Source organism: Hemiscyllium ocellatum, chromosome 47 (assembly GCF_020745735.1).
Source record: "Hemiscyllium ocellatum isolate sHemOce1 chromosome 47, sHemOce1.pat.X.cur, whole genome shotgun sequence".
NCBI lineage: Eukaryota > Metazoa > Chordata > Chondrichthyes > Orectolobiformes > Hemiscylliidae > Hemiscyllium > Hemiscyllium ocellatum.
This window is the reverse complement of record NC_083447.1, coordinates 11,935,356-11,948,918: the sequence shown is the minus strand read 5'-3', so window position 1 is coordinate 11,948,918 and position 13,563 is coordinate 11,935,356. Positions and strand designations below refer to the sequence as shown.

At 47.2% G+C, this 13,563-nt stretch overlaps 1 protein-coding gene across 1 annotated transcript; it reads right to left on the bottom strand.

Annotated features, from left to right (window-relative positions):
* Positions 1–10,726: 10,726 nt before the first annotated feature.
* On the bottom strand, positions 10,727–13,079 carry gemin7 (gem (nuclear organelle) associated protein 7). The gene is made up of 2 exons (XM_060856072.1): positions 12,862–13,079; positions 10,727–11,352 (listed from the first exon to the last, which is right to left on the bottom strand). The coding sequence occupies exon 2, from the start codon at positions 11,341–11,343 to the stop codon at positions 10,972–10,974; it is 372 nt and encodes a 123-aa protein (XP_060712055.1). The 5' UTR covers positions 11,344–11,352; positions 12,862–13,079; the 3' UTR covers positions 10,727–10,971.
* Positions 13,080–13,563: the final 484 nt, after the last annotated feature.

Here is a 13,563-nt window from a genome sequence, read left to right as displayed (position 1 = left end):
ATTCCAGCACAAAAGGAGGCTCTTCAGCCCATCGTGACTGTGCTGGTCATCAAGTGCACAGAGGCATGTGGTATTACAGCATGGAAAGGGACCTTTTGCCCATAATGTCCATGCCAATTATCAAGCACACAGAGACACAGAGTGTTACAGCACAGAAAGAGTCCATCTGGCCCATCATGCTTGTGTCAGTCGTTAAGCACACAGTCGTAGAGTGTTACAGCAATTGAAGGGACCATTCATCCCATCATTGTCTGCACCACTTATCAGCACTTGGAGTCATATAGAATGGAAAGACAGCTCCAGCCCTTCGTGTCCACACCAGTCACCAGGCACACATATACCCTAGCCCCATCTCCTAGCCCTTGGCTTGTAGTCTTGTATGCTGTGGCAAATCAAGTGTACACCTAAATGCTTTTTAAATGTTGTGATGGTTCCCGTAGAGTCATAGAGATGTACAGCATGGAAACAGACCCTTTGGTCCAACCCGTCCATGCCATCCAGATATCCCAACCCAATCTTGTCCCACCTGCCAGCACCCAGCCCATATCCATCCAAAGTTTCCTATTCATCCACCCATCCAGATGACTTTTAAATGTTGTAATTGTACCAGCCTCCACCGCTTCCTCTGGCGGCTCATTCCATACTCGTACCATGCTCTGTGTGAAAAAGTTGCCTCTTAGGTCTCTTTTATGTCTTTTCCCTCTCACCCTAAACCTATGCCCTTTAGTTGGACTCCCCCACCTCAGTGAAAAGACTTTGTCTATTTATCTATCCGTGCCCCTCATGATTTTGTAAACCTCAATCAGGTCACTCCTCAGGAAAACAGCCCCAGCCTGTTCAGCCTCTCCCTATAGCTCTAATCCTCCAAATCTGGCAACATCCTTGTAAATCTTTTCTGAACCCTTTCAAGTTTCTCATCTAATCTAAAACCCAATCTCTATCCATTTTAGGCAGTGAGGTCCAGACACTCACCACCATCTGGTTGAGAAAATTCTTCCATAAATTACCTCTGAACTTCTTGTCCCTTACCTCAAATTCATGTCCTCTGGTTACTGATCCCTGTACTAAGGGAAAAAGTTTCTTCCAATCTACACGATCTATACCCCTTCAATTTTGTGCACCTCAAATAGGACCCCTAAGCCTTCTCTGCCCTGAGGAAAACACCCCAGCCTTTGTAATCTCTCTTCAAAGCTGAATCACTTTAGTCGAGTCCTCTATGTCCTTTCTCTAAATCAATCACAACCTTCCTATAGTACGACAACCAGACGTGCACATAGTACTCCAGCAGTGGTCGAAATAAAATCATCAACAGTTCCATCATAACCTCTTGGCTCTTGTACTCAATACCTTGACTAATAAAGGCAAACATCCCTTACCTACCTGTTCTACCTTCAGGGATCTATGGACATGCACATAAAAGGTCCCTTTGATCCTCTGTACTTCATAGGATCCTACCATTCATACTCCATACTTTTCAGGATTAAACGCCATCTACCACTGTTCAGCCCATCAGACCAGCCTGACTGTATCTTCCTGTAATCTAAGGCTTTCCTCCTCAACATTTACCACACGACCATAGAGTCATGGAGATGTACAGCACAGAAACAGAACCTTCAATCCAACTCATCCATGCTGACCAGATATTAATCTAGTCTCATTTGTCAGCATTTGGCTCATATCCCTTTAAACCCTTCCTATTTGTACATCCACCAAGATGCCTTTTAAATGTTAGAATTGTACCAGCCTCCACCACCGCCTCTGGCAGCTCATTCCAAAAAGCATCCATACATACATCAAAAAGTTGCCCATTAGGTCCCTTTTAAATCTTTCTCCTCTCACCTTAAACCTATGTCCTCTAGCTTTGGACTCCCCTACCTGGGGAAAAGACCTTGGCTATTCACCCTCTCCATGCCCCTATTATTTTATAAACCTCTGTAAGGTCACTCCTCAACCTCCAACACTCCAGGGAAAACAGCCCCAGCCTATTCAGCCTCTCCTTGTAGCTCAAACCCTCTAACCTTTGCAACATCCTTGTAAATCTTTTCTGAACCCTTTCAAGTTTCACAACCTCCTTCCTAGAGCAGGGAGCCACAATAATCCTTGCCTCACCAAGTGTTGATTAATCTGTCCCTCAGAATAGTTTTCACTCATTTCCCTATCACTGATGTTAGACTCATTGACCTATAGTTTCCTAAATTATCCCCACGACCCTTCTTGAATAATGATACCACATTAGTCATCCTTTTCTGTTGGCCAGAGAGTGTTTGAAAATTAACGTTAGACTGTAATCCCTGCCTTTGCCTTTCACAATATGGAGGTGCCAGTGTTCGACTGGAGTGGACCAAGTTAAAAATCACGCAACACCACGTTATAGTCCAACAGGTTTAATTGAAACTACAAGCTTGTACTTCCAACTAAATCTGTTGGACCAAAACCTGGTGTTGTGTGATTTTTAACTTTGCCTCATCTAGGCCTGAGGTTTTACCCAATTTTAAGCTGTTAAAATTGCTAAGACTTCTTTTCACTCAATGCTAATTTGTTCAAGTACATTACAGACTTTGCCATGAAATATATACTGACAGTGTCCTTCTGTGTAGGGAATACAGATGCTATGTACTCATTAAAAGCTTCACCTATCTCTTCCAGCTCCATACACAGATTGCCAATTTGATCCCTAATGTGTCCTACTCTTCCCCCTGGTTATCCTCTTGTCCCTAATGTCCTTTATTTTACCCGCATTGGTTTCTCATGCCTCCTCTTCACTCTCATTTCTTTTTTAAGCCCTTGCTATACTCTCAGGTATCCACTGCCTTGAGCATCCCCATTGCTTTCCTTATCCAATCCTGTAAATCCTTTGACATCCAAGGTTTTCTGGACTTGTTGGTCCCATCTTTCACCTTTAAAGGAATATGTTGATCCTGCACACTCGCTACTTCCTTTTTGAGGACTCCCACTGCTCTGATGTAGATTTTCTGACAAGTAGGGGTGGCACGGTGGCTCAGCGGTTAGCTCTACTGCCTCACAGCACCAGGGTCACAGGTTTGATTCCAGCCTTGGGTGACTGTGTGTGGAGTTTACACATTCTCCCCGCATCTGCGTGGGTTTCCTCCGGATGCTCAGGTTTCCTCCCACAGTCCAAAGATGTGCGGGTCAGGTGAATTGGCTATGCTAAATTACCCATAGTATTGGATGCATTAATCAGAGGGGGGGTCGGTAACCCTTTGGAGGGTCAGTATGGGCTGAAGGGCCTGTTTCCAAACTGTAGTGAATCCAATCTAATATAGCTGCTCCCAGATCCTATTCTATCATATTAAAATTGGCTTGACCCCAATTCAGAACCTTTAGAAAATCATGGAATTCCTAAAGTATGGAAGCAGGCCATTTGGCCCATTGAGCCACCAACACTCTGAAGATCATCTCACCTAGACACATCCCTATCTCTGAGGAAGGGCTCATGCCCGAAATGTCGACTCTCCTGCTCCTTGGGCTGCCTGACCTGCTGCGCTTTTCCAGCGACACATTTTCAGCTCTGATACTCCAGCATCTGCAGTCCTCACTTTCTCCTACATCCCTCTCCCTGTCACCTTGCATTCCCCATGGCTAGCCTGCACATCCATGGGCATAATGGGGCAATTTGCTTTAACCAGCACATCGTTGGTCTGTGGGAGGAAGCAGGAATACCTGGAGGAAACCCACACAGGCATGGGGAGATGTGCAAACTCCACACACAGTCACCCAACACTGGAATCGAACCTGAGTCCCTGGCACTGTGAGGTAGCAGTGATGACCACTGAGCCACCACAACACTCTCACCCTTTACGTCTGGCCCATCTTTGTCCTTTTCCATAACTAACTTGGTTTATGATCACAATTCCCAAAATTGCCCTCCACAGATACTTTGTTCCCTAAAATTAGTTCCCTCTGCTGTAGGACTTGCAATGTGCTGGCTTAAAAAACTCTCCTAGATACGGTTTTAGACTTTTACACCCATTAAACCCTTCACATTATGTCTATCCCAATGAATATTGGACAAATTCAACTTCTCTCTTATTACCCTATTGTTTCACAGTCTCTGAAATTTGCCTAAAGATCAGAAAATTTCCATCGCTCCTTTACAATGTAGGGATGTTTATAATAAACTAAGTTCTTGTTACCCACAGGGGATGGGGCCCAGAATTTGCACAGAAAACACAAAAAATGCAGATAGTGCTAGAATAGAAAAGTCCCTTTCTATCACAGTAGCTCAGTGGTTAGCACTGCTGCCTCACAGTGCCAGAGAACTGGGTTCAATTCCGGCCTTGGGTGACTATTTGTGTGGAGCTTGCATGTTCTCCATGAGTCTGTGTGAGCTTTCTCCAGGTACTCTGGTTTCCTCCCACAGTCCAAAGTTGTGCAGATTAGGTGGATTGGCCATGCTAAATTGCCCCATGGTGTGCAGGTGAGGTGGACCTGCCACAGGAAATGCGGGGTTACGGGGATAGGGGATGTGATGGGAAAGGCTCCTGCCCGAAACGTCGATTTTCCTGCTCCTCAGATTCTGCCTGACCTGCTGTGCTTTTTCAGCACCACTCTGATCTTGACTCTGATCTCCAGTCCTCACTTCCGTCTATGGAATGGGATGCTGTTTGGAGGATCATTGTGTGGACTTGATAGGCCAAATGGCCTCTGTCCACACTTTAGGCATTCTACGAAATATCTATTAGGAAAATGTAAAATCAGCCAATCTCACATGGACATAGATCCATGGATAGCAAATCTGCCAGATAATTAAGAATGTACACTCCATAAAATATGGTTGGCCACTTCTTGGGTTTTAATTGTAACTAAATGGCTTTATTTGAGAAGATGAGGTCGCATCCGAGGAGCAGGAGAATTGACGTTTTGGGCATAAATCCTTCACCAGGAATTCCTGATGAAGGGCGTATGCCCAAAACATCGATTCTCCTGCTCCTCGGATGCCGCCAGACCTACTGTGCTTTTCCAGCGCCACACTCTTGACTCTGATCTCCAGCATCTGCAGTCCTTTCTCCAAAGAGAGGCCGCCAGCATTCTCAAAGATCCATCCCACCCTGGCAATGTTTTTCTACAACCTCTACCATCGGGGAGAAGGTACAGAAGCCTGAACACACGCACCAGCTGGTTTTGAAACAGTTTCTATCCTACTGTTGTTCGAATACTGAATTGACTCACAAACTCTTCAACATTCACTTGTACTTGTGTTTTTATTTTTGCCGCTGTTTACTTATTATTTGCTGATCTGTGCTGTTTAACTCTGTGATCTGCCGGTGTTGCTCGCAAGATAAAGCTTTTCACTGTGCCTCAGTATATGTGATAATAAGTTCTATTCAATTCAATTCTCCCAGCTTTAGAAGCCTTCTAAACTGTTTACCTCCTTCGTGCCACGATCAATATTACAACATCACCACCCTTCTTTCACCACTCCATCTTACCACAGCGCCAAAGATTCATAACCTTCTGAACAAAGAGATTACTCCTCATATGTAGGTAAGTGTGAAGTGATTCACTTGGGTAAGAGTAACAAGAAGAGGGGGTACTGGGCTAATGGTCGGATACTTGGTAGTGTGGATGAGCAGAGGGATCTTGGTGTCCATGTACACAGATCTCTGAAAGTTGCCACCCAGGTAAATAGTGCTGTGAAGAAGGCATATGGCGTACTGGGTTTTATTGGTAGAGGAATTGAGTTCCAGAGTCTTGAGGCCATATTGCAGTTGTATAAGACTCTGGTGCAGCCGCATCTGGAGTATTGTGTGCAGTTTTGCCATACTATAGAAAGGATGTGGAGGCACTGGAATGGGTGCAGAGGAGGTTGCCTGGTATGGTAGGAAGATCGTATGAGGAAAGGCTGAGGCACTTGGGCTGTTTTCATTGGAGAAAAAAAGGTTTAGGGGTGACTTGATAGAGGTGTACAAGATGATTAGGGGTTTAGATAGGGTTGACAATGAGAACCTTTTTCCACGTATGGAGTCAGCTATTACGAGGGGGCATAGCTTTAAGTTAAGGGGTGGCGGGTATAGGACAGATTCTTTACTCAGCGAGTTGTGAGTTCATGGAATGCCCTGCCAGCAGCAGTGGTGGAATCTCCCTCTTTATGGACATTTAAACGGGCATTGGATAGGCATATGGAGGATAGTGGGCTAGGGTCAGCGCAACATCGAGGGTCAAATGGCCTGTACTGCGCTGTATTTTTCTATGTTCTATATCAATCTTAAAAGACAAGGAACACAAACCACCATAACACAAGACTGTTGGTTCTCCTTTTACTCTTCCTCATTTCATGATGAGGTCACGTTTGTGGCTTTCTAAGCCTAGAATCTAAGGCATTCTGCCTGAACAAAATCCATAGCATCGACCACTTCTGCAGTTCAGGGTTTTAAAATCCAAAATGCAAGTTGGCAGGGCAAGGGGATTTGTCACCACCCTGATTCTGTTATTTTACCCAGTACCATTTCTTTGTTTATCACGATTTGTTTCAATTCCTCACTCGTTAGGTCCCCGTTTCTTCCAGGATTTTTACCAGGTTAGGTGGAGTGGCAATGCTATTTTGCCAAAAGTGTCCAGGGATGTGCAGGCTGGGTGGGTTAGCCATGGGAATTGCAGGGTCCCAGGGATAGGGTGGGTCTGGGTGGGATGTTCTTCAGAAGGTCAGTGTGGACTTGATGGGTTGAATGGCCGGCTTCCATGCTGTAGGGATTCAAAGATGAAGATTGGCAAAGTATGAGTTTCATGTCACCATTTCCTCCTTCTCTGTTATATTTTCACCTGGATCTGTCTGAAGTGGAATCACACTGACATGTGTTCATCTCTCATTTACATAGAAATGTACAACTTTTTTTTAAACATCTCTTGCTTGTCTATTGCCTTTCCTTTTCAAATTCGCATTTGCTGAATTTTAAATTCTTCTCAACCCTCGGGTTTACGACGCTTTGTGGCTTCATTGTTAGACCAGTCTTCAAACTAATATTCTTCCACAACTCTTGCTTGCAGTAAGCTAGCACAAAAGTGACAGGCTGAATGGCTGCCTTCTGCATTACAACCCTCCACGATTGTTAAGTCACAGTCGACTACTCTTTTGTGCCTTCAAGGATTATCTATTGAAAACCAGCTACAAATTCTTTTAAATGCCAGTGACCATACATTCCTTTGGAGTTACCCCATTTACCTCAGGCAAGTCTCTTGTTCTGTACTTCATCCAATCACTGACAAACAGAGTGTAAAATCCCAAATCAGACAGCCAGGGCTCCAGAGGGATGTATAATGTCTCTGAATAGGTTGATGAGAAAGTATCTAAAAATCCTATCGTATTATTAGATTACTTACAGTGTGGAAACAGGCCCTTCGGCCCAACAAGTCCACACCGACCCGCCGGAGCGCAACCCACCCATACCCCTACATTTACCCCTTACCTAACACTATGGGCAATTTAGCATGGCCAATTCACCTTAACCTGCACATCTTTGGACTGTGGGAGGAAACCGGAGCACCCGGAGGAAACCCACGCAGACACGGGGAGAATGTGCAAACTCCACACAGTCAGTCGCCTGAGGCGGGAATTGAACCCGGGTCTCTGGCGCTGTGAGGCAGCAGTGCTAACCACTGTGCCACCCATTATGGTCACTCTTACCTCAAGGTACCTTTACTGCAAAGCAAGTGCACCTTTTGACAATAGAAATGAGCAGAATCTACCCCTTTATCCGTCACTCCATGTCTCATACTTTCTCCCTGCAAACCAGTTTGCAACCATTGAAACTGAAAACAGAAATTGCTGGAAAAAAACTCAACAGGTCTGGCAGTACCTGAGGAGAGAAATCGAGAGTTAATGCTTTGGGTTGAGTAACCCTTCCTCAGATCCCCTGGTCGCTTCACTCCGAAAGGTTAACTGGACAGATGCTGCCAGACCTGCTGAGCTTTTCCAGCAATTTTGTTCACAAACTGCGATATTTACGACTTACTCACATTTGGAAAAAAGGCCGGCAATATCCAAAATGGTTATCCTCCCGGATCCGTACTTCCCCATGGATTGTAGACGCTGGGACATTTTAACTTTGGGCCTGGTATCGTACTGGGGATGTATAGTACGAGGCTGTCATTAACAATGCCACTCACAGGCTGAGAACACCTTAATTGCTTTGGGAGCCTTGAACCATGCTATTAAACAGTTTGCAATTTCAGGATTCCTAAGTTTGTTTCTTTTTAACTTCCAAACTCTCTTTTCATTCTTGCACAGAGACAAGATGCAGTCCCCACCTTCTTCATTTTTACCGTTAGGCTAGAATACCACAAAGCAAGTGGCCTTTTGAACAATCTAAGGCACTGACAATCAGGCAGGGAATGAATCTCACAGTGCAAGAGGCCATTCAGCCTATCATTCCCATTCCAGTGCCTTTGTTTTGCTGACAATTTTGAATCTTGGGGCACAAATGTAACAAAGTGTCGATCAGATGACTCCGAATTTGAGTTCAGAATATCACTTAATTACACCTATTCCCATCTCCGCAAGATCACTTGACCTCACCTGTTCCAGCTCAGCTTCTGTCAAATCTCTCATCCATTCCACCTTGACCCGATTGTCGAAGTCCACTCCAGGTTTCACCCTCTGGAAACGCAAGTCAACCAAAACTCTGCTGCCCTCATCGGAACTCGCAACCACAAATTTCAATCACCCACACCCCTTTGCTTGCTGATCTACATTGTCATGCAACAACCCACTCATTCCCTGTCAGACAGCATCTTTACTCAGAGAGTAGTGAGGGCGTAGAATGCCCTGCCTGTAGCAGACTCGTCAACTTTAAACGGTCACTCGGTAAACATATGGATGATAATTAGATTAGATTACTTACAGTGTGGAAACAGGCCCAATAAGTCCACACCGACCCGCCGAAGCGCAACCCACCCATTCCCCTACATTTACCTCTTATCTAACACTACGGGCAATTTAGCATGGCCAATTCACCTGACCTGCACATCTTTGGATTGTGGGAGGAAACCGGAGCACCCGGAGGAAACCCACGCAGACACAGGGAGAACGTGCAAACTCCACACAGTCGCCTGAGTCGGGAATTGAACCTGGGTCTCTGGCGCTGTGAGACAGCAGCGCTAACCACTGTGCCACCCACAGTAGATGGGCTTCAGATTGGTTTCACAGGTCAGCGCAAAATCGAGGGCTGAAGGGCCTGTACTGTGCTGTAATGTTCTCTCTCTCTCTCTCTTTGGCTGCTCACTAGAGGCAAAACACAGACTGTATTCAATCAGCACATGCTTGCCAAACAGAAAGCACATTAGATTTCACTAGTTCGACATTAGATTTTATTCCGCAATTAGACATTTGAAATAATTCTCATCTTCGTTTTCAAGAAAGCACAATAACGCCTCTAACTTCCTCAGGAGGCTAAGGAAATTCGGCATGTTCGTGAATTTTGATAGATGCACCATTGAAAGCAGCCTGTACGGATACATCAGAGCTTGGGACGGCAACTGCTCTGCCCAGAACTGTAAGGAACTAGAGAGAGTTGTGAACACATCTCAGTCCATCAGGCAAGCCAATCTTCCATCCACTGACCTCAGTTCTCGCTGCCTCGGGAAGGCAGCCAACGTGTCATCAAAGACCCCTCCCACCCCGGTTATAATCCCTTCTGTCAGGCAGAAGATACAAAAGCTTAAACACACGTACCAACACATTCAAGAACAGCTTTTTCCCCGGTGTTATTAGACTTCTGAACGGACCTCTCAAATGTAATGTTGAACTCGCTCTTTGTTCACCTTCTCTATAGCCATAACATTGTATCCCTCGCTCTGTTCTAACACCCTTTGTATTATATGGTCTGCCTATACTGCATTGCGACAATAATAAACCACGTTTAAAAAAAAAATACCTCTTGAATTCTCGATCTTCCCCATCTCTGGAACCACCTCGGAACCCTCCAGGATCTGTGTTCCACCAACTCAGTGGGAAGGCCTGAAGATCCAGAATTCCTTCCCAAGACCTTACTGCTGGGTTTTTTTTATCCTGCCCTAAAAAGTCTTTTAAAGACTTCCTCTTTAGTCAAATTTTTGCTCATCTGTCCTAATATTGCCTGATGTTGGCACAGTGGACAAATTTTGCTGTCTAACATCATTTTATGAAGTTAAAGGTGCTACATAAATACAGATTGGTTTTCTTTTAAAAACTTGTACAATTTTGGAGATGTTAAGCACAGAAACAGACTCTTCATCCACGCTGACCAGGTATCTTAACCTAATCTAGGCCCATTTGTCAGCACTTGGCCCATATCCCTCCAACACATCCTATTCATACACCCATCCAGATGCCTTTTAAATGTTATAATTGTACCACTTCCTCTGGTAACTCATTCCATACACACGTCACCCTGTGTGAAAAAGTTTCCCCTGAGATCCCTTTTATATCTTTCCCCTCTCACCCTAAACCTATGCCCTCTAGTTCTGGACTCCCACACCCCAGGAAAAAGACCTTGTCTATTTACCCTATCCGTGCCCCTCATGATTTTATAAACCTCTATAAGGTCACCCCTCAGCCTCTGAAGCTCCATGGAAAACAGCTCCAGCGTATTCAGCCTCTCCCTATAGCTCAAATCCTCCAACCCTGGCAACAAACAAGAAATTAAAGTAGTAAAGAGATCCCCTGGTGGAGAGGAGAAGGGGTTTCAGCTTTAAAGTGAAAACAGGGAACAGTGACTACAACTTCAGAATCTTGGATTTATAATCTAAACCTTTATTGCATTTTAAGGACAGTTCTTTTCAAACTAAAGATCAGTTTGTGACTAACACCAGTGAACTCTGATTACCACACCTCAGTCTGCCAGTAACCCCCACACGGGGTAAAAAAAGGTGACATTTCTTCAGTCGTTTCTGTCAGCGTGGCTCAAGACTTGACCTGGAATGAACGCAGGCAATGAAAAGGGTTTAATCTTCACGCTCTTAAACAGCAAGGAAAGGTCAAAGGTTGAACGTATAGGCAATGATGTCCGGGCATCGCAACAGCGCTTCCTTCTGAATGCCCAGTGGTGTCTGCAAGTGAGAGACCTGGAAGTTCAGGATGTCGATGTCTGACGCCGCGAAAGTGGCAGTGACAGAGACCCTCTCGTACATCGTGAAGTCCACGGTCTTCCCCGCCATTGCAATCAGGCTGCGCAGGAAGCGTTCCCGAAGCGTCGACCGCGACCTCTGCTCCTCCTTGAGGCAGCCGTTGGTGGAGGCTTGGATGGAGGAGGGAGCCAGGGCCTGATACCGCGGTGAGGTTGGATCAAAGCCTCGGCTATGCCCACTGGGACCCCTGGGCAGTCGCACAACCGACATGGGTGTAGCCATCTGACGGAGCTGCAAGGGAACAAATACAGAACACACAACAATCACAGGGTCAGCTGCAATTGCAATCATTAAACTCAGCATTTCAAATGGGTTGAGACAAGCCTTCAGTTCAAGACTGAATGCTCCAACAGTTGCGTGTCCTTGCTCACAGCCTCCCTTGTACTGCAATTCCACAATAGGACCACGACACTGGTGAACCTTTGACCCTGCCAGGTGAGGCAGCCAGACTGAGTATGGGGTATTGCTTTTCTGTTTGACTCACCACTAAATTTTACTCAATTCAACCTGACCAAGGTGATGGCTTCACACCCCACCTCAGTATAACTCTCACAGACCCCTGGGGCACCGTTCTCCACCCCCGAGTCCCCTGCTGTGCCCCTCCATTCCCACTCTCCGTTTCCTCTGTCTTGTCTACAACCCCTTTTCCTGTCCTTTCCCATTCCTAAACCCACCTGTCCCTTACTTCTCCAGTTTGTTCCTCTTCACTCCTTTAACCTTCCTCTTGCCTTTCTGCTCCTCCCTCACCCCTCCTGCTCTCTTTCCCCCTTGGCCCCCTCCACCATCCCTTCTGTCTGCTCCATCTCACTACTCTCCCTTCATCTTGTTCCTTCCCTCTTACCCCTGGCCTTATCAACTACACCGCTCCTTTCCACCCCTCTCCCAATCCTCTTCTCCAACAACCTCCCCTTTAATTCTGCATTGCTGTACCCCCTTCCCCTCGATCTCCTTCCGTCCCCTTTCCTCCCAGTCATCTTGCCTTCCTTTCCAAACTCCCCCCTCCCTTTCTACCTCACCTTCATTCCCTCCCTCCCTCTCCTTCACTCATTTCCCCCTCATCCATCTTTCCTGCCATCCTCTCCTTCCCCCCCTCCTTCTTCCTCCCCCTTTCCCTTCTTCCCACATGTTTCTCCATCCCCTGCCCCATCCTCCTCCAACCCTCCCCCATATATGCCTCCACACCCCCCCAATACCTTCCTCCACCCCCCAATACCTTCCTCAACCCCCCATACCTTCCTCAACCCCCCATACCTTCCTCAACCCCCAATACCTTCCTCCACCCCCCAATACCTTCCTCAACCCCCCAATACCTTCCTCCACCCCCCAATACCTTCCTCCACCCCCCCAATACCTTCCTCCACCCCCCAATACCTTCCTCAACCCCCCAATACCTTCCTCCACCCCCCAATACCTTCCTCCACCCCCCCAATACCTTCCTCCACCCCCCCAATACCTTCCTCCACCCCCCCAATACCTTCCTCCACCCCCTCCCCCAATACCTTCCTCCACCCCCCTCCCCCAATACCTTCCTCCACCCCCAATACCTTCCTCCACCCCCCTCCCCCAATACCTTCCTCCACCCCCCACCCCCAATACCTTCCTCCACCCCCCAATACCTTCCTCCACCCCCCAATACCTTCCTCCACCCCCCTCCCCCAATACCTTCCTCCACCCCCCACCCCCAATACCTTCCTCCACCCCCCTCCCCCAATACCTTCCTCCACCCCCCTCCCCCAATACCTTCCTCCACCCCCGGGAGGGGATAGGGTCGGGGGTTGGTTTTGTTACGGCGGGGTCCCTGTCTCTGTCGGAAGCCCCCGGGGCCTATCTCCGAGCCCGGAATCACAGCCACACTCCCCTGTGAGCTGCCCGGAACCGGGGGAGGGGGACACAGGTTCCGCCCGGAGCCTGGGGAGGGGGGGGGGGGGGGGGACACAGGTTCCGCCCGGATCCCGCTCCCCGCGGTCCCTGAACATTCGTACCGGGCCGGTGCAGCGCCCCCTGTGGCTACTGCGGGGACTGTGGCTGCCTCCACCAGATGGAGCAGCACGTGACCCCGTCAGCATCAGTCAATGATCCAGGGACCAGAGCAGCACCTTGTATCTGCTCATGGGACATGGGGCATCACTGGCTGGGCCCAGCATTGATTCTCTGCCCCTAACTGCCCCTTGAGAAGGTGGCGGTGAGCTGCCTTTGTGAACCGCTGCAATGCCCTGTTGTGGAAATGACTTGGAGACAAATGGGGTGTAGAAATATCACACAACGCCACGTTATAGTCCAACAGGTTTATTTGGAAGCACTAGCTTTTGGAGCGCTGCCCCTTCATCAGGTGGTTGTGGAGAATAAGATTGTAAGACACAGAATTTATCGCAAAAGATGTAACTGGAATTATATATTGAGAAAGACCTGGATTGTTTGTCAAACCTCTCATCTTTTAGAATG